Raw genomic sequence first — 23626 nt, 5'->3', positions numbered from 1 at the left:
CATTTTACAGTTCAGCTTTCAAAGAGTGATTCTCTTATGTTGTAATACAGCACATTGTCAATAGATGTCACCATTGAACTGCACTGCTCTCTTGTGAGTGCGCGTAGTTCTGCTTCTGTTTTCTCAATAAACAGGTGAATCTTCAGTCTATGATACAGGATGTCTTGATTTGTTTGTACATGATTGTGTCACCTGAACAGAAGCTGATGCTCTTGTTTACACTGCTGTTCAAAGACATGTCAGACACTTGACATGTGTATGGTTTCCCTGTCTTCCACTCATTCTGAGGAACATGGAGGTGACTGGTTACTGCCACGCGCCCATCTGCACCCATGCTGATGTCATAGGTTGCATTCAATGCTCCATGAGGAAACCATTGAATTTGGGGGTTGAAGCCCCCTCCAGTGCACAAGAGTTTCTGTGTTCCTGAGTCCTCACTGTGGACCAAGAGGAGGTCCAGTGATGGGTCAACTAGGCGAGATAAGAATAACAGCATCACTGAAGCTGTTTGTCACACACTAGTAATGTTTTGAAACATGGATGGGATGTTTAACTCACCAAAAAGCCTTCCTGTGGAGGTGGAATTGACAGAGCCAGAGAAGCCTTGATTGACTATGCAGCTGAATGTTGCATCTTTCTTCCAGTGAGTTGAAGGAACTGCAAAGGTTCTACTGATTGAACTGATGCCTGACGCTTTAGAGAAATCAACAAAGTTTTTTCCAGAGACGTCCACGCCGTCGGCTTGAAAGGTGATGTACAGGTCACTGGAGGAGGATGGTGTGACGACACACTCCAGCACAGCACTGTTTCCATTCAGAAAATCTCTGAGAGATCTCCTGATCTCAACCTGTGGTGCTGCAGCTTCAGATTCTGGGTGAGAAAGACAAAAAACACAGTTGTATTTTTGCTGGTTTATTTTAAAACTGTGGCTTTTTCACATTAAACTTACCTGAGATGCGTACGGTCTTCTCGGTGGATGAGAAGCAGCGATGAAGAGCTTTACACTGAAGAAGCTTCAGCTTTTCCCACTCACTGAGGGAAATCTTCAGACTGCTTATTAAATGAGTGTGGTTTTTGCTTTGACTGGCTTTGGCGATTGAAGGCTTTCCGTCCATTGTCCAGGTCACCTTGGCATTGAAGACAGTACGGACTGAGCACTTTGCCACCACCTCTGACCTTTCCATCACCACCTTTCTGAAGCTGGGAATCTCCACATGAATGGATGGAACAAAGCTCCCGTGTACTGTAGGAGAGACAAATAGATGATGTTAAATAAATTGAATTGACATGAAGTAAATTGTTCAAGTGGACAGTGAAGACTTCTGGTAAGGATCTGAGGCAGCAGGTGTCTGTACTTACTCTGACAAACATTAGTGGTTTTTATGAATTCCATGTTGTTGTGACTGGTGTTGCAGATAAAGTTTGAGCCGTCTTCCCACTCTTGCATATCAGGCTGAATTTCACTGCTCAGGCTGAACGTTTTCTCCGTCTTCTCTACACTCTGGAGCATCCTTTGGCTCTGAGGAATATCTAAAGTTTGATTGTCCCGCTGCCATTTCACACTCAGCTTTTCAGGGAAGAAGCCACTGAGAGTGCAAATCAGCCTGACAGGCGAGGCCCCAACTTCTCCATCCCAGACAGGCTGTAGTGTGATATTTGGTGGAACTACTCGCTGTTCTGGGATAGAATGGAAAAATTATTAAGTTGCCAGCTTAATTCACGTCACTTCAAATTTTAGTTTGAAGTGATAGAAAGTTTTTCCCCTTTTGAGAATGTAAAGCAATATGCCATTCATTGGATCTCGGTGGCAGACTTTTACAATGAGGTGGAGAAGGCTAACACTGTGTCAGGGTTCAAGATCAAGGTCTGCAGCAGGCGGAAACATTAAGCAACACCCAGGTCTCAGAAAAGCACCAAAAACAGAGAACTGAAACAGTGCAGGGAGCAACGGTGCATCACAGACAGCAGGTGTGAGGCGTGGTCATGCCAGTAACAGAGAAGGAGCGCACATTTAAATATCTCACATTGATTTACATTTGGTATCGTGCACATTTTTAACCTATTCTTACAGCTTCATTTTGGCTTTTAGTCGGCGATTTCGTTTCATTGCACTCAAAAACTAACCATGCATTACATTTCTAATTTACATGTTGAGATTCTCGCAGACCACCAATTTCCAGGTGCTGTAGAGTTGATGGGTATAACAGTATATTCGATAATGCACACTGTCTGATGAGTTCAACCTAATCATAAAACACTTTTCAAACTGATTTTTTTTTTAAAAAAAAAACAGTTAAAAAAGAGACCAAAAATGGGGGAAAAAAGATGACAAAACAGTTAGGTTCATTTAAAACATTTATTTTATAACTAGACAGCGAATGACATCGTACAGACAGTTGTGACAGTTACTCACGTGACATGAATTTAAGACAAACTTGACAAAATATAACTTGGGTGAGATTTTCCTTTTTTCTTTTCATTTAATCTGAAACACCAGTAGAAAGAAAAAATAATTAGGACATCTTATTGACATACACACACACACACACACAACACAGGTCTGTAATATCGTTATCGAATCTTCCAACATTTCTTTCAATACATGATCTTCAAGTGAGTGTTTTTCAAGTGGGCAACTGAATTTTCCTTTGATTTAGAAATAGAAGACACAGACGATCTTCTGCTTCTATTTTATTTAGTAATTATCTGTATTTATTTAAGCAACCACTCGTTCAAAGTGTATATCTCACCATATATACATAAACCAACATTTGAGCTTTAATGCCGGTGGTTTCATATTATTGCAGCTAATAAACCATTGATGATATAGACAGTGAACATGCTTTGTGATATGAAGTAATATGATTACACGCAGCCTAGTGTGCAAATGTAAAACGGCCATTTGTATCTCCTGTTAATTTTAATGTTTTTTAAACAAGCCTTAATTAGTATTTCCGTACCTTGAAGGCGGTGGTGGCAATGCTGAACAGGAGTGTAATGAGGAAGAGAAAGATGAAGGTGATGGCTGTGTCCCCCATGTTGTCTTCTTCCGCATGCACAGCACTGCTGTTTGTTTCAATCAGGAAATCTGAATTTACTATAAAATAAAGAGCAAATTACTTCATTTGCGTGACAACACACTCCCATGGTTTACCAGAGCTGTGTCAATGAATGTTAGTGTCTTGTCGTTAATAACACCTTATAAGACAAAATCCCTTCTCATTTGAACTAAAAATTCCATCTATTATAAAAACAGCGCTGATTTTACTTCTTTGCTTTTGAAAGACTCCATCACCGATGCGGCCCGTGTGACTTGGCTTTTGGATTTCTAATTAATACTTAAGTTTAAAAAAATTAAAGGTTGGTGTGCAAGACCAAGTAGAGGAAACAAACAAGCAAAGACATGCCACATAAATTACATTATTGTACTCCGTATATCAATAAATATAAATTGATTTAAAATTGTGCTTAATATCTTTTTTTTAGTGCGCTTACAAAATGACACCAAAGCCTGAAAGTAACGTTAGGATGGGATTTGTTTTGTGTCTATTCAGTTGAGTGTTCAGACAACACAGTGACACAACATAGAAGTCAAAGACAAACATCAGCAGAGTTGACGAGTGTTTTTTTTTTTTTTATTTTGAATCTGCAGTAAAAAGACAAACAGAATGTCACATTACGAGCAACAAACAGTCACAAAAAGCACAAGACATGCAACATCTACTTGGCCTTGCACTTGTCGGGGATTTTCAGGTCGAGGTTGATGAGGTTCGTGTGTACCGAGTCTCTGTATCCGATGGACCTGACAATATTTCTGGTCGTGTTAGCCATGGACTCATGGTGAACTAAACAGCTATACACCACATCGGTTTTCTTCCACTGATCAAGAGGGACCATCAAATGGCCATAAGCGACATAGGCCCCGTTGTATTTTAGAGGGCTTGTGGTGTGGAAGCTGCTTTCTTGGGTTATCTCCTCATCATTAACAAGCCAAGACACATAAACCTCCAGAGGGAAGAAGTCTTTCACATAGCAGGACAGGGCGACCATATTTGTGCTAGTATGCTCTATCGGAGACAGCATGAACACTGAAGGACGCTGAATTTCTCCTTCTGCAAGTATGACACAACAGTTAGACCTAGCAATGGCACTGATAAAATATTTGATGATATAATGGAAACATGCTCACCGATACTCCTTTCGTAGGTTTTAGATTGGGGCTCCAGCCATAGTGTATGTTCAACAAAGCAGTAGCGTCTTTTTCCCTGGCTCCACTCATCGTACGTGATGTCAAGAGGGAGACTGAGGGATTTTTTCATTCCGATGGGGCCATCTGGGGAAGTAGCTAACTCATTTTTATCCTCGTCCTCCCACCAAATTCTCTTGACAGACGGCATGTGCTCGGTGACTTGACAGATGATCTGTGCTTTTCTATCCCTAAAGATTTTCTCCAGCTTGGGATTGATGATGACAATGGTCACATCAGCGGTTGGGCACCCACTTCCGACTGAGTGAGCAGAACAGAAACGAGAAGGCTGTCAATAAAATGGGAAATTAAAAAAAAACAACATTTTTATTAAAAGAACAAGACTTACGAATTCGCTCTTCGTAGACTGCAGATGCACTTTTGTATACGGGACGCTTGTCTTCCCCTCTACCTTCAAACTGGCAGGTGAAGTTGGTGTTTGACACCCACTCAGTGCTTTCTACTGTGAGGAAGCTGGCAACACTGTACAGGGTTCCATCCGCGGTCTTTCTCTCTTCTTTAAGGGGGGTGTTACTCTCAGATATTTTGGAGGTCACCTCTTTGTCATTTTTAAGCCATTTGAGCTTGTAATTTTTGGGTGCAAAGTCTTTGACAAAGCAGAAGAACATAATTCCTTCTTCCTCGGAAGGAGAGGCCGACACCCTAACAGTTGGCAAGTGAAAGTACTCCTCTGGAAAAAAAAATACAAACACACAAAAATATATATGCAGAAGCCAAAAATCATATATGCAGAAGTAGAGGAAAACAACATTTTCACAGGTCTACATTTACTCTACATGAGTTGAGCTGAGTTTGCAACACGGACAAATATTCCGCACTAAAGCACCGGGCTGTGCGGTTTCCTCGGTAAGAGTCCAACAGTTTTCATACCGACTTCTGCATATACATTTAAAGCAAAGCCAACAGTCTGTTTTTGACTGTTGTGAATCAACATACACTTTCCATATCTGCGTGATCAGGATTAGGCAGATAGATGGAAGGACAGGACACATGGCAAACGCCTGAAGTGGCATTTGCTCTGTGGCGTAGAGGACGCACAGTTTATTAGCAAAGAATAAAAGACTGAATGAGCGGCACATTTAGTGCAGGTTGAGAAAGGTTTAATAAGCTGATTCCACCTCACTGCTCCGTCTTATTTGAATTCAAAAGGTGGTTGGGTTGCTCTATTTTATATTAATTTTTAAACACAAATGTCCTTGTTGCAGTTTTACCCCATTTTGCCAAAAACATAAAATCACTCTTTAACCATCGGACTGAGGAACTTATGGGAAAATAAAAAAATAAAAAATATATATATGTATACACACATAAACACACATACTTAAAAAAATAATCTTACTTGGCCTTGTGAAAGAGGTCGAAGGATTTCCAGCAGAATGTGCGGCGGCACAAGTGAAGTTAGGTCTACCGTCCCAGTCCTGTCTCTTCACTTGGATTTGACTGATTTTGGTGTAGAAGTTGCCGTTCATGGTTGGAGGGTACTGAATGAAGTCTTTCAGATCGACTCCGTCTTTTCTCCAGGTGTAGGTTAGGTCCGATGGCGTGAAGTCGGCGGCCAAACATCCGAGAGTGACCATATTTCCAGTCCCAGATCCGCATTGTATCAATGGAAACAGAGAAGGGGCTTTGGGTGTTGCTGAAAAATACAGACAAACAGTGCGAATAAAACATTAATGTCAACATTTAAAGTTCAAAATACTGGAAATTTCTGCAGCAACTCAGATTCATACTCGTGATAACCTTTGCCGAGATGATTTTTCTTAGTTTACTAAAATATAGATTTTGTTCTTGTTTGGCAGGATTTATAAAGTTAAAGAATTTTCTTACCGGACGAAACAGTCACCGATGTGCCCTTTCCCCAGTAGTCAAATTCATAGTAGCACATTGCTGAATCTACCTTGCTTTAGTATATGAAATCCCAATAGCACAACTTTAAGAGTTTTTTTTTTTTCTTAAATCTTGATTTAAAAGTTAGCCAAGTAATTAAAAAACACACTTACTTATGTCAAGGTGACATATATTTGAAAGGTAGTAAATTTTACCTGATGACATTTGTAAACTTTTAGACACTAAACTTAGCGCTGAATTTAATGGAATTATAAATTGTTCTTTGCCATCACTTGTATGTCAGGATATTTTAATTTGAACATTTGAAACACATTTTAAATTATTTTTTTTAGCCATCAGTCAACCATTAATGTATGTCTACAAAAAAAACCTCTAAACCATCATTTAAGTGTTGAATTTGAACTTTCAATCGTATTGATTTGTACTACATACCTGAGCTGACGGTTACTGTGGTGCCTTTTCCCCAGTAGTCGAAGCCGTAGTCACAGTTCAACAAACTACTGACTACTCTGCACAAAAACCTGTGCTTTGTTCTTTTACTGCAGTATGTTTACATTAATTAATTTAGTTTATTTAGTTAGAGAAGCGAGGAGAAGGATCAAACGTGGGGAATCACCAGCCATGACAAATTTTTAAATTGAACATGATAGAAACCAGTGATTTTAAAAAAAGGAAAAAAACGCTCAAAATGAATGGTACAACTTTAAAAGGTTAATTCTTACCTGATGTCACTGTGACCTTGGTGCCTTTTCCCCAGTAGTCCAGAGCATAGTCACAGTGACATACATCGACAAATCCAACACACAAAAACCCTAAAGTACCAACCAATCTACCTATTCTACATCAAAATGATACATAAAATGACAAACATTTGGGGACAAAAATGCTTATTTTACCTGATGTGACGGTCACCATGGTTCCTTTTCCCCAGTAGTCAAAGTAGTCATCACAGTGACAAGTTTAGGAGTACCTTTGTACCAAAACTCTACAGTAGGTTCCACCTAACAATCGGCTCCTCTCATTTCACTCTTATCAGTTCTGCTAAATCTAGATGCTTTTGACCATGGCTGCAATTGGACTTGTGTTGAAATATTACATGAACCAGGATAAATTAACTGATAACCTGCAGTAAGTGTTTACTCACCAGATGTTACTGTAACTGTTGTTCCTTTCCCCCAGATGTCAAAGTATTCGTAGTAGCACCGTGGCAGATTCCAATCAGCTTCAAATACAAGAAAGAAAGAAAGAAAGAAAGAAAGAAAGAAAGAAAGAAAGACAATCATTTAAGCCTTTTAAAGCAATTCCCATTACAATGTTGACAGTCCCAACCATTTCCTTTGAGAGAGCCACTTCCTGTGGTTGGGATTATGTCACATAAATTGTTGTCCAACGGTTTATGACTTCCTCTTTCTCAACGTGTTTCACGTACAGTTGTAGATTTAGATGGCGTTGTTGGCTCCTGTCATGGCTTTTTTTTTACATTATTGGGGCTGCCCAGAACCTGTGGATGACATGCATGTTGGGACCCTGTTGGGGCAAGTGAAGCCAGGGAATAACGGGTCAATTGGTGGTATTGGAGGCAAAGACTATATATTCCAGCTCTCAGCTGTGGGTTGGCCTCAATGCAAGGGTTAAAATCCAAAATTTAAAGTATCATACAATTAGATCAAAGCACATAAAAACACAGGAACTATTTCATTGTGGGCTGAAGGCCAAAGGCCAAAAAAAGAGTTTTAAGATGAGATTCAAACTTTGTAAGGTGGGGCCACTATAACATGGGGACGTAGGCTGATCTGCAGTTTGGGGGCCACTGCTGCAAAAGCATCCCTTGTTTTGTTTGGGATAGCGGATTTCAGCTGGTTTACAGACCTTAAAAACCTAGAAGGTGTGTGCATACATACGTCTGGATTATATTAGGCTGCCAAAACATTTAAGGATTTGAAGCCAGTGAAGGCTTTCATTCATTTCCATTTAGAATTGGGACCACGGTGGAGACCCAGTCCAGTTAAGGGAATAAAGTTCTCTTCTACCTCTGGAGCACCTCAGTGCCTTTTCAAAGGGCCTGGACGAGATTGTTTTGAAGAGAATATTGGTGGAAATTAAATACTACTAAATAAAAAGCGGCCAGTTCACAGAAATTTGTCGTTAATTTTCTGTTACTCAGAAAAAACAAACCATCGTAAAGTACAGAATTATTAGATTGCCGCTTATGGGTAATATTAACCAGCGACAAAGTTCATATTTCATCATAATTATATACATTATGATCTAATTACAATACAGTATAAAATAAAAATGTAAAAATATACAAAGGTAAAAAGTTTTTAACAAAAAGACAGAATTAATGTGCTGCAAATGAAGCTTAAATAATCATTTGTAGCCCGAACAGGCAGGTTTTCAGTGAGTGGAAGCTGTAAAACAAAGGACTGAGGTCCTGTGACTATTGCAGAGGTGGTGGCAGACCAAATATTGCTTGTTTATATGTGCTGTAATGGAGAGGAAGTGTGGTGGTGTGCTTGTAAAGGAGGCAGAGCTGGGTGTCATCATAGCAGCGGAGGTTCATTCTGTCTTTTACTTTGGGCTGATCCCCTCGGGGGTTGCCACAGGGAATCAAGGTATACCTTGAATGGTGACAGAATTTGACAATTTGACATGATTTTTAGATACTATCTTCAGAATGAAAGAAAGACTTTATTTATCCCAACAAGAGCAGTTGAGTTTAAAGTCAAAATTGGTCAGAGGATATAAATGGACTGGGGAATGTCCAGTGTACTTTCAATATCTCAAAGGACGTCAATCAATTCCACTGGGTGCAGTGGGGTACACAAGAGGCAAAAGTGTCTGGGAGATGTGAACTAGTGAGACAAAAGTGTGCAGAACAGGTGGTGGTTGAACTGCAGGACCATGATGGAGCAGCCCGTGGATGGGCAGACATGCATAAAGGCTGAAATCCATATTCTAAATTGTCAAAATAACTTGTTTTTCTATCTTTTAAATGTGGGTTTTCTGCTCCGATTGGGTCCCATTTGTTTCACCCCTTTATCACCGCTGCTCTTCCTGACTGTGGGTCTGAAGTTTCAGTTTAGAAGATGGAGGAGGAAGCACCTGCTGTGGTGAAGACCATTTCCTCAGTGTTACATAAACATGGACCAGTCAGGATGTTGATAACCACTCCAAAGACAAGGCAGATATATTTCATAAGGCTTTGACCTTTCTCTAAATTACTTATATATCCCTAATGCTCTATTCATTTTAAATTTGAAATTATATTTCTGTATCCATTTTCCCCTGTATATCCTGTCTGTAACCTGTAAGTGCAATATTTGACCTGAAGTATTTTACAATAACAAATAGTGAATCATGATTTTGTGTTTCAGGTAAAATGATAAAATATGTATTATTGAATAATCAGTGACCTACTGACAGGATTTCTCACACAGGCCTGCTGAGGTCTGGACTCACATCCACAGAAGGTTTTTGCATTGCTCTATATCACTGTGCCCCACCCCCGTATACACAGTGATAACCCCTGCTACAAAAACACTTTGCCTTGAACAGGGTTAAATTCTCATGCATTTAACATGCACTCATACAGGAAAATCAATTTTGGTATCATATTGTTCCTATTCTATCCCTTAATATAATATTAATCTTTAAAAAAAATAAATCCATAAAACGTAAACTTGCTATAACTAGGCGTAGTAATGTTATACAAGGAACTCATTATTAATGTTGTCAGTTTGCCCCCAGTCTGTAATATAGAGATTGATGTCATGTGAGACCAGTGTGGGGGTGAGGCACTTCTATTACCCCTTGTGGTAGGCACCAGTAAATGAAAAATGCCCTCCTTCTGCCTGGATGGTAAAATAGAATACAAAAAGAAGTGTATACTTTTACATTTAGATGCCAATTGCTATTAAAATATGCTATTAAAATATATTTATATATATGTTTTAGATGTACTTGTTTTTCATTTAAAATGGGCTTTAAGACAGTTAAAGTCAAATGGAGGTTTTTGTCACAGCTTGTATCACTGTGGCCCCAGCTAGAGTCCACAATGATATTTGCCCATACAAAAACTCACAGAGCAGAGTAACATGATGCTAAACAGATTCAATTTAAACATTGAACATTTATCCATCTATCCCTTGAAATATCCCCTGTGCTCATGCACTGAATAGTAGCTCATTTAAACACCATTAATCCTCAAATATGAATTTCTGACAGCACTTCCCTCAGAAATAGTTTTTGTCACAGGGTGTATTACTGTGGTAGTTGTAGTACACTGTGGTATTACTCCGTACAAAAACCACACAGCATTACACAGCTTATTCTTCCTCCAAGTTCATTTGTTAATATGTGTAAGTTGGCTCTTCACTTCTTTAGATACGTGAGGATTGTTTAAAAATATAAAATAATAATAAATACTTTTAGCACATGGACCAGTCAGGATGTTGATAACCACTCCAAAGACAAGGCAGATATATTTCATAAGGCTTTGACCTTTCTCTAAATTACTTATATATCCCTAATGCTCTATTCATTTTAAATTTGAAATTATATTTCTGTATCCATTTTTCCCTGTATATCCTGTCTGTAACCTGTAAGTGCAATATTTGACCTGAAGTATTTTACAATAACAAATAGTGAATCATGATTTTGTGTTTCAGGTAAAATGATAAAATATGTATTATTGAATAATCAGTGACCTACTGACAGGATTTCTCACACAGGCCTGCTGAGGTCTGGACTCACATCCACAGAAGGTTTTTGCATTGCTCTATATCACTGTGCCCCACCCCCCAAATATACACAGTGATAACCCCTGTTACAAAAACACTTTGCCTTGAACAGGGTTAAATTCTCATGCATTTAACATGCACTCATACAGGAAAATCAATTTTGGTATCATATTGTTCCTATTCTATCCCTTAATTTAATATTAATTTTTTAATTTAAAAAAAACACCATAAAACGTACCAGCTCAAAGTTTCTGTCCACAACCAAACCTATCAATGACTAGATTCTGGAGTTGTAAACTTGCTATAACTAGGCTTAGTAATGTTATACGAGGAACTCACTAAGGATGGGCAGATCGATCCCGTGGTATCGATATATCGATACTCACAAGCTACTCATTTGGTATCGATGTTCTTTTATAAATATCGATACTATCTAAACAAAAAAAAATTGGGGTGTATGCATCACTTTCCGCCGTTTTAGATTAGTTACTTAAAATAATATGTGCCAAGACACCCCTATACCTGGCGGCGTACTGAGCTGGCCCATGTCACGTGACAGGAGATAGGGAACGAGCATCAACCTGCAACATAGCCTGCACCGAGCCAACACAGTCAGCAAAAGGCAGAGCCGGAGGAAATAATCAGCCAGAGACGCAATCGTGTTAAAGCAGAAAATGTGAATATGATACGATTTCTGAACAGCAATCTGAGACTTCAGTAAAGTGTGATGACATACCTCAAGTGCACTAAAAGTGTGATGGTGTCAGACATTGTTCTAATTATTTTTTTATGGAACAACTGTCTTATGCAGGTTTAAAGGATAAGGAAATCCTAGTAATCAATTGACCATAATAAATTGTATATAAATGGTCTGTATTTGTCTTAAATGTAATAATATTTTGACTGACAAAAATTGCCAGTAAGAAATGAACGGTATCGGGATCGATATCGATGAAAATACAAGAAAAAGTATCGGTATCGTATCGAATCCCAAAAGTGTGGTATCGCCCATCCTTAGAACTCACTATTAATGTTGTCAGTTTACCCCCAGTCTGTAATATAGAGATTGATGTCACGTGAGACCAGTGTGGGGGTAAAGCACTTCTATTACCCCTTGTGGTAGGCACCAGTAAAAAAAAAAGCCCTCCTTCTGCCTGGATGGTAATTGGGGCAAAATAGAATAGAAAAAGAATTGTATACCTTTACTTTTAGATGCCAATTGCTATATATATATATATATATATATAATATATATATATATATATATATATACACACACACACACACACCACACACACACACACACACACACACACACACACACACATATTTTTAGATGTACTTGTTTTTCATTTAAAATGGGCTTTAAGACAGTTAAAGTCAAATGGAGATTTTTGTCACAGCTTGTATCACTGTGGTTCCAGTTATAGTCCACAATGATATTTGCCCATACAAAAACTCACAGAGCAGAGTAACATGATGCTAAACAGATTCAATTTAAACATTGAACATCTATCCCTTTTTCTTTAAATTAAGAAATAAAAAGTGCTTTTAGCTATTTGTTTATGTGTGAGTCAAAGCATTGTCATCCACTTGACCTCAATGGCTTTTTGTCTGGTTTTGTTTCTGTTCTTTACAGAATTTTTAACATATACGGTAATCTTGCTGCCCAATGCTCCTTTCTGGTCCAAATCTTATAGGTGTCTGGCCAATCATCCAACACCTGAGCAGTTTTTGCAAATGCATCAATCACTGTGTGTTCCCACTGTTACACACTGAAATACTCCAATACAAAAATCTGCTGAGCACTATTGTGTCGTCAGAAACACTGCAACTCTTCTAGTTTGCTTATTTCAAGCCATGCCTTTTTAGTTATGCTCTTACTTAAAACATTCACATTTCATTATAAACTAGAGCTCAGCTTACCTTTTGAATCACACGACAAGACGATGAACCCTCACCGCCTGGTTTTTGTTATGCTATTTATCACTGTGCTGTAACCAGAGCTACTATAATAATACCACAGTGACATGAGCGCCTACCAAAACCTCACCTCTGTAGCCAACGACCCCACATTCTCAGTCAGTAAGAGTGACGGGTTCCTATCGATTAAAAATATGGATGTAACACGTGAAAAGGGAAAAATAACAAAAGGCCTTTTCCAGACATGTAACTATTGAAATTTATGTAATAGCTCTGTGAGTAAGATTGTTTTAAAATACTTTCTTTTTAGGGATTGCAAGAAATATGCACAGCGGATGAATAAATGAAGTAACATTTCTTCCAGAGATGTTAAAAAGGAAACAAAACAGGTTGATATTTCAATTGAAAGACACATTTTTAAAAATGTCTGTGTAAATTCTCAGTCATCCAGGTCATTGTATCTCTTCAAGAGAAGAAACCCAGTCCAGTTGACAGAGAAAACTACCTTGGACATTTTTTTAAACTTCCAAAAAGGGTAAGAAGTGTAGAATTATTTAATCCTACATGTTTCTTCTCCAAAACCTAAAATACTTATAGTTTTGAAATGTAAAACTGCAAAATTTAATCACTTTATTATGAAATTCAATATACTGAATGCATAATTACAATACTGCATAAATAGAAACAGACGTGGGCACATACAAAATTAAAAATATATTCCAGAAATGTTTTTATAATAATATTATACAAAACTATGATATTACATACAATACTCGTGAAACAATCAATTATGGTATAATTATTATTTTTATCTTACATAAAAGGAAAGAACAAATCTATATCTCTTTTTGTTGGTCTAAGGGACTTCTGATTTCTTCAATTAATCCAGTTATTTAAATAACGTATATTTAGTTAAAGTGAATTTATTGATGTATTTGTTCAGATATTTAGAAATTTGGCAAAGTTCCCCCTCTGTGGGTGCTCGAATGACATGACAATTAACTTTCATATTGGTTTTATTAAAAAAAAAAACAACTTTTTTTCCCTGAACAGGAAAATAAGTAAATAAATAGACAACATTGATTTATGTGGCATCCATGAAGACATTTTTATTATTATTCTGACCCATTAAAATCTTTTTCAAATGTTTCTACTTCCATTATGATGAGCGAAAGATCAGTTTATTCCTCCCTCTCACCACTAGGTGGAAGCATCTACTCACTGGTTTCTGTGGATGTTTTATCGCCCACGACATGATCCAGTGACATTTACAGCATTTTGGATTAAAGTGTGAATATAATTCCATATTTTTGTATTTATTTCGATTTAACTGCATTTTTGAAAAAAAAATCCAACCAAGCAATTCAACAACAAACAAGCCTTTCATTCTTTCTCTTTTTTGTTTCGAGGACAATGTTTAACCTTCTTTTCAATAAAATTCCATGACAATTGCAACAAATCAGGGAACTTATAAACAGCAGTACAGTAAAGTAAGAGTTTAACATTGCTTTGCTGCAGACGATCACTGCCCAAATAAAAAACATCAGAACTTATCAACATTTCATTTGGAATTATTTCCTGTCCAACACACCAGGATGTAAGATACCAAGAAAACCAACATAAAAGTTATCTTAGATTGGGAAAGAAACAAACTTGTGTCCTACAAAGTATGAGAGAATGTTTGAACTTGAAGATAAAATAATGAACGTCTGAGGTCAAGTCTTTGTGTCTGTGTTTGCAACAAATGAACAAACCTGACAAGATGCAAATGTGGGCAGTGACCGAAAAGAACCTTTCCTGGAGGACGTTTAATTGTAGCTTGGGCGGTTTCTGCGAGGTTTCGCTGAGACAGGTGTCCTCCCCGGGGAGCAGAGTGGAGGGAGAAGTGCTTCTCTGTTCACAGCGTTTTTAGAAACACCAGCACACAGAAAAACCTTCAGCGCTCAACTGATAACTGAAACTCATGCTTCGATGACTTGTTGTGGTTATGTTAGATGTTCTTAGAGTTCCATGTTGTGAGTCAAAATGTTTTCAGGTTTTCATATGAATCACAAATACTTGTATTCACATTTACATTTATTTTTGTATGTTAGCTGTCTGATGGTAAAACTAAAGTTTAAAAGATAACACAATCGGCTCCTATAGATAAAGGTATATTTACATGGATAATGATATATTAAAAAAAAGGTGGGGGGGTTCAAAAACAGGTTTGTTAATAATAATCAGGTTTGTTCAAATAAATGACTGAAATTTAGTTTTCCAATAAATTTCAATGCATCAAACAAATTAGAAAGCTCAAAATGCAACGCCCTCAGTTCTGCGTTGTCCCATCCTTTATTATCTTTTCATCTGAAAAACATAGAAAACATCTCTTAGAATATCTGCATTATTTTCTGTCTCCAATACACGTGATTAAACATCTGTATTTGTCGGTTTTGTCAGGATCGATTGTCGTTGCAGGCTTTTACATCATGGAATTGATTTTTATTTGCTCTGGAGATCCACAAAGCAGCTTCCATTTAGTCATGGAAATAAACAGTTCACAGCATTTTAATTTACCCCATCAAAACTGTCCATTCAGAGAAATAAATGTCAGTCAATCTTCAATCTTATGGTTGGTATATAATAAAACACTTCCTGGGAAACCCTGAATACGAGATTGAATGATGAATACGTTTACCTTCACAAGGCTGAGGATCACGCTGTAGAAGAGAGTGGATATGAAGAGGAATATGAAGGAGGAGGTCATGGACCACAAGCTGCTGACCTCATCTTCCTCCAGGGCATCATCTATGCAGTTCAGCGCTGCAAACGTATCTGATTCTCTGGCAACATCTATGAAGACGGACGTAAAGGTGATTAGAGTCGTGTGTGTCTGTGCAGGTATTTTATTTCGGTTTGTTGGTTAGTGCGTTAGCAAATGCGCTGATGTTATGATGTTCTACATAGAAGGATGCGGCACAAAAAGGTCACATGCAACACAGGATTGTCAATGCAACATTTATTGGAAACGGCACACTTAACACGGTGTTAGACACTGCGACAAAGACAGATTCAAACGCAGAACTAAGACACACTCAACAATCGAGCCCCATGACATCACAAGGGCTCTGGTGGTGAGCAACACGGAACAAACGGCATGTTTGCACAAAAGACCACACATGGATGTCCATGCAACTGTTCAACAGACGGGACATTCAAGGGAGTTACCCTTTACTTTTGACACGGATCGTGTGTCTGTGGCGCCACCTGAATCGCATTTGCACTCAAACACGTAGTTGTCATTCCACCTTTCTTTGGTGGTGGTGTAATAACTTATGACTTTGAAGTTATCGATCTTATGCGGCCTCTGGTTCTTCAGGTTCAGGATATCTTGGTTTTTTGATTCTGTCCAGTCAATTGTGGCCTCATTCAGCTGTTGTGGACTAGTGACCAGACACACAAGAGTGAAGTTGTTTTTGCTGTCGATCACTTCTTTTGGCGGGAAATACAATGTCACTGTTGGCTTCACTGGTGGCTTCGCTGTTGGCGGACCTAAAACAAGTCATCACTGGATTTAGCTGTAAGTCATCATCGATTTAATTATGGGTCACAAGTGCTGTGTAGCTGGAGCAGAAACAGGACAGCAAATACATCGTTTGCATTATTTCAGTGATTATTTCTCTAAAAATCTAACATCTCTATCATCTTCTGACAGTCATCTGATTTGATGCAATACCATTAAATCCATTCAATTTTTATAGTAAAGAAAATTGAAATAATGATATTGTGCAGACTTTACCTATGCAACATTATGTACATATACATACCTCTCAAGTTTTTTAGTGTCACGTGTTTTGATTGTCCATTGTGAGACACAGAACAGTTATAAGACTTCCCAGCGTCCCAGTCAGTCTTGGACACACGGATCAGACTGACACGGGAGAAGCTGTCATCTTTAGCAATCACAGGATATTGTTCCAATGCTTGACTGTCCTGGTTGCTCCACTGGTAAGTGAGATTCTCTGGGAAGAAGTTGAGAGCGAGGCAACCGACAGCGATCTGACTGGCCGATCCGTCAGAGCTGCACTGAACCAACGGGAAAAGGGTCGGGGATTTTGTGGACCCTGAGGACGAAAGAGGACCGGTTAGAGTTCAGCTCATCCCAGTTACCAGGACAGTAAAATCATTGTTTCCAAGAGGCATGACAAAGATGCACATGAAATCAAAATCAAAACTTTGTGGTTGCCATGACTCAAACTCTGCACGTCAAAAATCAGCAGATTAATCTGGCGAACAGATCATTTTCAGTCGTTATGAAATTTACAGTTGGTCTAAACAAGCATACATTAACATAAATTTAGCAAAACCAAAATATCACCACTGAAGTTAATTCTAATTAAATCTCTCAGTTTTCAACAATACATGTTGAATATGAAGACACACTAAGGTAAAAGATCTCAGCCTGGTGATAACAAACTCACAAATCTATATAATTGAATTTGATACAATTTTCTTTAACATATTTCTTATGATCTAAGCTTATCAGTATTTCATTATACCTTTCTTATTAAATTTAAATAAACGTTCACCATAAATTTATTTATGGTGTTAATTGGTTAAGAAATTGAAGTCAATATAACTGCATTAGAGTATAAGGATTATAGGATTATAGGATTATAAATCTAATTTTCAAAGTGATTTATGGTACCATTAAAACTGTAAAATTAAAAGACTAAGTCCAACAAATACTTTAAAATGTGAGTACAAACTAGAAATCCACGCGCATTTGCAGCAGATAAACTTCGTTGAAATCAATTTCAAATTCATACAAATTCTCAAAACGTCTGTGTTGTCCTGGAAACACAAAAACTACTACAAAAAGAGAAATAATTTCAAAATTCAACTTTAAATGTGACTTACCTACTGTTACTTTAGTTCCTTTACCCCAGACGTCAAAATAGCTATAATAATAATCACAGTGCTGCATCTCCACTCAGAGCTTCAGCAAAAACTCCATGTGCCTGAAAAATGGGCCAAAGTGTTTAAAAAACAGGTAATTGCTGAACAGAATCATGGTCGGGTGCCTCCGCTTCATTTTGTTACTCAAAAAAAGCCTTAAATTCAAGATTTGTTCAAATATTACCTTTACAACTGTGCTCTGAGGGTGATTTCACACCAGCAGTTAACAAACATTTAATCAAGAATGTAATTATTAAGAACGATAAAATTTGCTCTTACCTTGTATTTCAATGACAAATGTTTTATCCACTTTAAATTTGTATCATCAGAAGAAAAAAACATGTAATAACAGCATGAGTACTCCCTTCAGGTTTTTGTAAGGGTCTATATCTCTGTGGCCAGCCAAAAATATCACTGTGAAATATCCTCATACAAAAACTGTTCGTTACTGTAAACTCAGGGGAAAAGAACTGAATTTGAGGTTCAACCTACTTCCTTTATCCCCTTATCCTATATGTCCCTTTTCTCATTTTAGCCTCATCCTTCTACCTGTAGCATAACAGAATAATTGCTGTGTTATTTACTTTGAATACATTGTGCCACCCAAGTCTAGAATTTATTGAGGGCACATAATTTGGAATAAAGGCGTTGTGCACCAGAATGCATTTTATATTCTGTCACAAAGGTCATAAAGGTCTTTTTAAAGAAATGAACATTAAAAGAGGGTGAAGAAAAAATGTTAAATAAGAATTTTTCATGCTCACTGTGAAAGTCATAGAAGCTTTTTACAGATGGACGGTTATTTCTTATTATTTATACTTATGATGTGTGTATGTGGCAGAGGTGAGTTGAAATTCTGACCAGGATGACCGAAAACACAGTTAAGGTCAAGTTAATGATAATAAATTGCAATCAGTTTATTTAGAATCAGTTCATGAGCTGTTACGGAGTCACAAAATGTATCCAAGTCAAACTGTCGGTATGTTTCACGACATAAAACTACGATTCTGAATTACACGACTGCAAAGCACATTTATGTAATGATCTTTCTCTGGCAGTCCCACATAGAATAAGGACTCCAGGCTGAGTGGCCCGCCATTGTCCTGTCATTGTCCTGCCATTGTCCTGCCAATGTCCTGCCAATGCCTGCCATTGTCCTGCCACTGTCCTGCCATTGTCCTGCCAATGTCCTGCCAATGCCTGCCAATGCCTGCCATTGTCCTGTCATTGTCCTGCCAATGTCCTGCCATTGTCCTGTCATTGTCCTGCCAATGTCCTGCCAATGTCCTGCCATTGTCCTGCCAATGTCCTGCCAATGCCTGCCATTGTCCTGTCATTGTCCTGCCAATGTCCTGCCAATGTCCTGCCAGTGCCTGTCATTGTCCTGCCATTGTCCTGCCAATGCCTGCCATTGTCCTGTCATTGTCCTGCCAATGTCCTGCCAATGCCTGCCAATGTCCTGCCAATGTCCTGCCATTGTCCTGCCAATGTCCTGCCACTGTCCTGCCACTGTCCTGCCATTGTCCTGTCATTGTCCTGCCAATGTCCTGCCATTGTCCTGTCATTGTCCTGCCAATGTCCTGCCAATGTCCTGCCATTGTCCTGCCAATGTCCTGCCAATGCCTGCCATTGTCCTGTCATTGTCCTGCCAATGTCCTGCCAATGTCCTGCCAATGCCTGTCATTGTCCTGCCATTGTCCTGCCAATGCCTGCCATTGTCCTGTCATTGTCCTGCCAATGTCCTGCCAATGCCTGCCAATGTCCTGCCAATGTCCTGCCATTGTCCTGCCAATGTCCTGCCACTGTCCTGCCACTGTCCTGCCATTGTCCTGCCAATGCCTGTCATTCTCCCTCATGTGCCCTGCCACGCTGTGGAGATTCAGTAACAGCAGACGAATAAGAACAGAACATTAGAAGCTGCCCTATGTTGTACTGATGAAAGTTCTTCTGTAGACTCTATCATTATATTTATTTTTAAGAAAACAGCACAAAGAGCCTACGTGTGGAAAATCGGTATGAAAATGCTGAATATTCTTTGGCAGATAGAATCGTCCACCATGTGAAATGGCTGCTTAGTGTAGGTCAATCCCAGGATTTAACGTAACTTTCCTCATTTTAGGTATCAGTGCCCGACCATGTCTCTTCAGTGACACTTGGTTTAGGTGTGGGGTTGAGTGTGTGGTTCTGTGTGTGTGTGTAGTTCTATATGTGTACATGTGCAGGCTTATGTGTATAAATGTATATGACCATATATGTATCTCTGTGTAAGGCTGGAAGATGAGATCATCCCATTTTCTTAAGAAATGTAAATGTCACTTCTCAATCTAAAATTTTGTTGTGAGCAGTACTGTGTAAAACTGCTCCAAGCTTCTGTCAAACGTTCCTGGTGTTTCAAGAACACAAAGAGTTTGTGGAGACCTCCCTCTCTGTTACATTTGTTCAAGGCTCAGATCTAAAATCTAAATTCAGAAGGTGTCTATGGGGTGTTGAAATCAATCTTGGTGTGATGGCGCCTCTTGTGGAGATCTTGTTTTGATGCTCTGAGGGTTTTGATCAGCTCCACTGTCAGTATTCAGTTATTTTTGACAAATTTGTGATGTTATTTTTTCATTTGTTTGAAAATGAAATAATTGTATTTTGGAAGAAGATGAAATAAAGATGTGATTAGACGAGGAAATATGAGAAGTGTGTAGTTTTACATATCTGCTGAACTGACTTCAGTCACTGTGACCATCGAGCACAATAATAAACAGCAGAATCTTCAGTCTTCAGGCTGTTCATCTGCAGATTCAGCTGTGCTCTGTTGTTGTTTCTGGAGATGATAAACCGACCTTTGACTGACTCAGAGTAGTACTGGCTGCTGCCATCATATTTGATATCACTGATCCACTCCAGTCCTTTTCCAGGAGCCTGTCTGACCCAGCTCATCCAGTAGCTGCTGAATGTGAATCCAGAGGCTGAACAGGTCAGTGTGTGAGATTCTCCAGGTCTTTTAACCACTGGTTCAGACTGGGTCAGAGTCTGAGCATCAACACCTGTTTAGAAGATGAAACATCAAGTTAATCAGCTGATGACAAAAATCAAAGTGTGTCAACAATCAGGATGAGTGAAGATCTTCACCTGCCCAGCAGATAGTTAGAAGCAGCAGTCCTGTCCTACAGTCCATCATGTTCAACTGTGTGTCCCCTCTTCTCTGTCCTCCTCTCTGCTCTCACATAAGTAGACGTGGAACACATCTGAGTTTTGCATTGACTCCTCCTCAGTAAAGAACTGGATTTGATTGTGATGCCTCCTCCTCTTTGGAGGATGTGTGTTCATGTCGTCATTTCGTCCCACTGATGGTTTTACAATGGTCCAGTAATCAGTGGTCTGAGGTTTTTTTCAGAGTAAATGTGTCCTGACAGTTGCTCTAAAAACAGTTAGAGTAAATATTAAACTTGCTCAGTCTTTACAACCAAAAATCTCCGCGAGCGTGTTGCAAGCCGACGACTCCTAAGTCATGACTCCACATATTTTGACGTGGAACAGAATTTAGGAAATCAAGACGCGAGCTGACTGAAGAAGGAAGTAGATGTGAAGAGAAACAAGCATGTTGATGCTGCCTCCAGGGTTCTCTCCACAGTCTTTTAGTTGTGTGTTGTGTTTGCTGGTTGTTGGCATGTTTCTTCTTGTCATTCTTCATTTTTCTTCGATCACTTGTGATCACATGATATTTCTGACTTGCAGGACGAGAATCTGTATGTATGGTTTGCTACGTTGAGTTATCAGAGCACACTTCAAACATTATGAACAAAACAGTAAATGCCTGATTTCTTATCCTCAATCTTTATCTCCAACGGATAAAATAAATCTCTTCAGAGATAGAAAAACCTTATGTGTCTGCCCCACTTTAGGTGTGGAGATCTCTCAGGATTCCAGACACTCGGTGAGTCAGAAAGATTTTAACTGAAGTAAAGAAACTGTCTTTAAATACTTTATTTATATTGTAAAATAAAGATAGGCTTTTGTCCTTAAATCATCAGTTCACCAGGAATGTTTTGATATTAATATTAGACACTGCTTTGCATTTTAAATTCTTCCTGAATTAATGCAATTGTGTTTTAAATTTTGGGCGTGTGTTTAAGCAGTTCAATCAGATCATTGATTAAGTGATTATCCAATATATTCTCAAGGAGATATTTCACATTTATGCAAAATTCTCTTGTAAAATAAAGAGATTGTTGTTGGGTCACTGACAAGCAGAAATGAACTGAAATGCAAAATTCAGACACCGGAGAAAGGAACAGATTCTTTCACAACTTTATTGAGCACAGGAGGCCGAACAAAAGAGTAGCTGACTCCAGAATCCAAAGAGGATCTCTTGTTTGACGCAGGACAAGTCTGGTAGGATGCTGAGCAGGGACGGGTGATGCCAGCACAGCTGTGGACAGGTGAAAGAGAGCACAGGTGAGGAAAAGACCACAAAAAAACTTCAGGCTACACGCAAGTGAGTGCTAAGCAGATACCACTGCAGTTTTCCAACAAACTAGTGCCGAGCACAAGGACGGACCGGCCTTTAACTAGCAGCTGACGAGACGATGAGCCACAGCTGCGCCAATATAGTGGCAGAAAAAGGCCCCATCACCACTCTACTCAGCGGGGAGGAAAAGCAGACACACAGGGGACATGGGAAAGACAAAACCAAGGACAATTATAGGTTTAGAATGTTGTTAATGGAGCGTTCTCCAAGAGTCAAGGAGATTAACATTTGAGTCATTGAACTGATTTATATTTTAGGTCACACCATTGATCGTTCTATATGTTATATAGAGGTCACTCAAAAATATATTTGTTATTTTTAACTGAGCTCATCTTTCTGTGAAAAAAGGTTCTCCATAGTTTAAATGTTTTACTTGGAGTCTTCTCATGAAAAATGAAATGCTGGAAATATTTTGAAAAACTTTAAGATTGTAATTCAGTTTCTGAGAAGGAGGCACGTTTGTTGTTTGTGGAGGTTTTTGCACAGCTGTTCCTCTCTCTGGAGTCACTGTGGTTGTCGAGCGCAGAAGAAAACAGCAGAATCCTCTGCTGTCAGGCTGCTGATCTGCAGGTACTGAGTGCTGCTGGACACCTCTTCAGTCATCACGTAACCACTTTCGAAAGAGCTTCCATAGCTAGCAGAGTTTGAACCTGCATACATCCACCCGATCCACTCCAGAGCTTTCCCTGGTCTCTGTCGTATCCAGTGGATAAAGTAGCTGGTCATGTCAAACCCTGAAATGGTGCAGGACATCTTCACTGTCTCTCCAGGTCTTTTTACTTCAGGGTGAGACTGATCCAGTCTTTCACTCCAAACACCTGAAAGACAATAGAAATACACCCAACAACCAGGTCAAGCCCATTCTGGACCTGTCCACAGAAGTAACAGCAGCCCTGATGTTCTCACCGTGAACAGTGACAATGATCAGTAAACCTCTGATCACTGTGTTCTCCATTATGTGCTGACACTGCAGTTCTGTGCTCTGATCTGAGCAGAACTGTGTAAAACTGCTCCAGGCTCCTGTCACAAGTTCCTGCTGTTTTTATAGGACAGGGAGAGTTTGCATAGACGTCCCTCTCCGGGACATTTTCATAAACACCTCAAGACAATCTGAAGAGAGACACTCAGAATCAGTCATCATGAAATGTATCCATGGTGATCCATTATATGTTTAATGAACTTGAACCTGTATAATTTGTGTCACATGACTGTATTGATCACATTAGACTGAGCAGAAATGTAGACTTTTAAACATGTCTGCAGTGAGCGTTCTATATTCTAAAATTGTTTGTTTCACTTGTTTGTTTCATCAATTCATTTTTCTTTTTGCTCTAAAATGTTTTTCTGCTGTTTGTTTTCATTTGTCTTCAGCCTCCTAATTCTCTG

General features: G+C 38.8%; 1 protein-coding gene and 1 long non-coding RNA gene across 2 annotated transcripts in view; both read right to left on the bottom strand.

Annotated features, from left to right (window-relative positions):
* The window catches only part of ighd (immunoglobulin heavy constant delta), a 33768-nt gene extending 10558 nt beyond the window's left edge, over positions 1-23210 (bottom strand). Inside the window, 9 exon segments of the mRNA XM_057014211.1 lie at positions 193-471; positions 559-870; positions 950-1243; positions 1360-1677; positions 5607-5903; positions 6548-6596; positions 12857-12866; positions 22749-23058; positions 23147-23210. Coding sequence (XP_056870191.1) covers positions 193-471; positions 559-870; positions 950-1243; positions 1360-1677; positions 5607-5903; positions 6548-6596; positions 12857-12866; positions 22749-23058; positions 23147-23195 — 1918 coding nt within the window. The 5' untranslated portion in view covers positions 23196-23210.
* On the bottom strand, positions 17439-20303 carry LOC130514595 (uncharacterized). The gene is made up of 3 exons (XR_008947022.1): positions 19722-20303; positions 18001-18270; positions 17439-17783 (listed from the first exon to the last, which is right to left on the bottom strand). It is a non-coding gene; the product is annotated as an uncharacterized LOC130514595 (long non-coding RNA).
* Positions 23211-23626: the final 416 nt, after the last annotated feature.

This window comes from Takifugu flavidus, chromosome 18 (assembly GCF_003711565.1).
Source record: "Takifugu flavidus isolate HTHZ2018 chromosome 18, ASM371156v2, whole genome shotgun sequence".
NCBI lineage: Eukaryota > Metazoa > Chordata > Actinopteri > Tetraodontiformes > Tetraodontidae > Takifugu > Takifugu flavidus.
The sequence above is the reverse complement of the archived record's forward strand: the minus strand, read 5'-3'. Positions and strand labels throughout refer to the sequence as shown.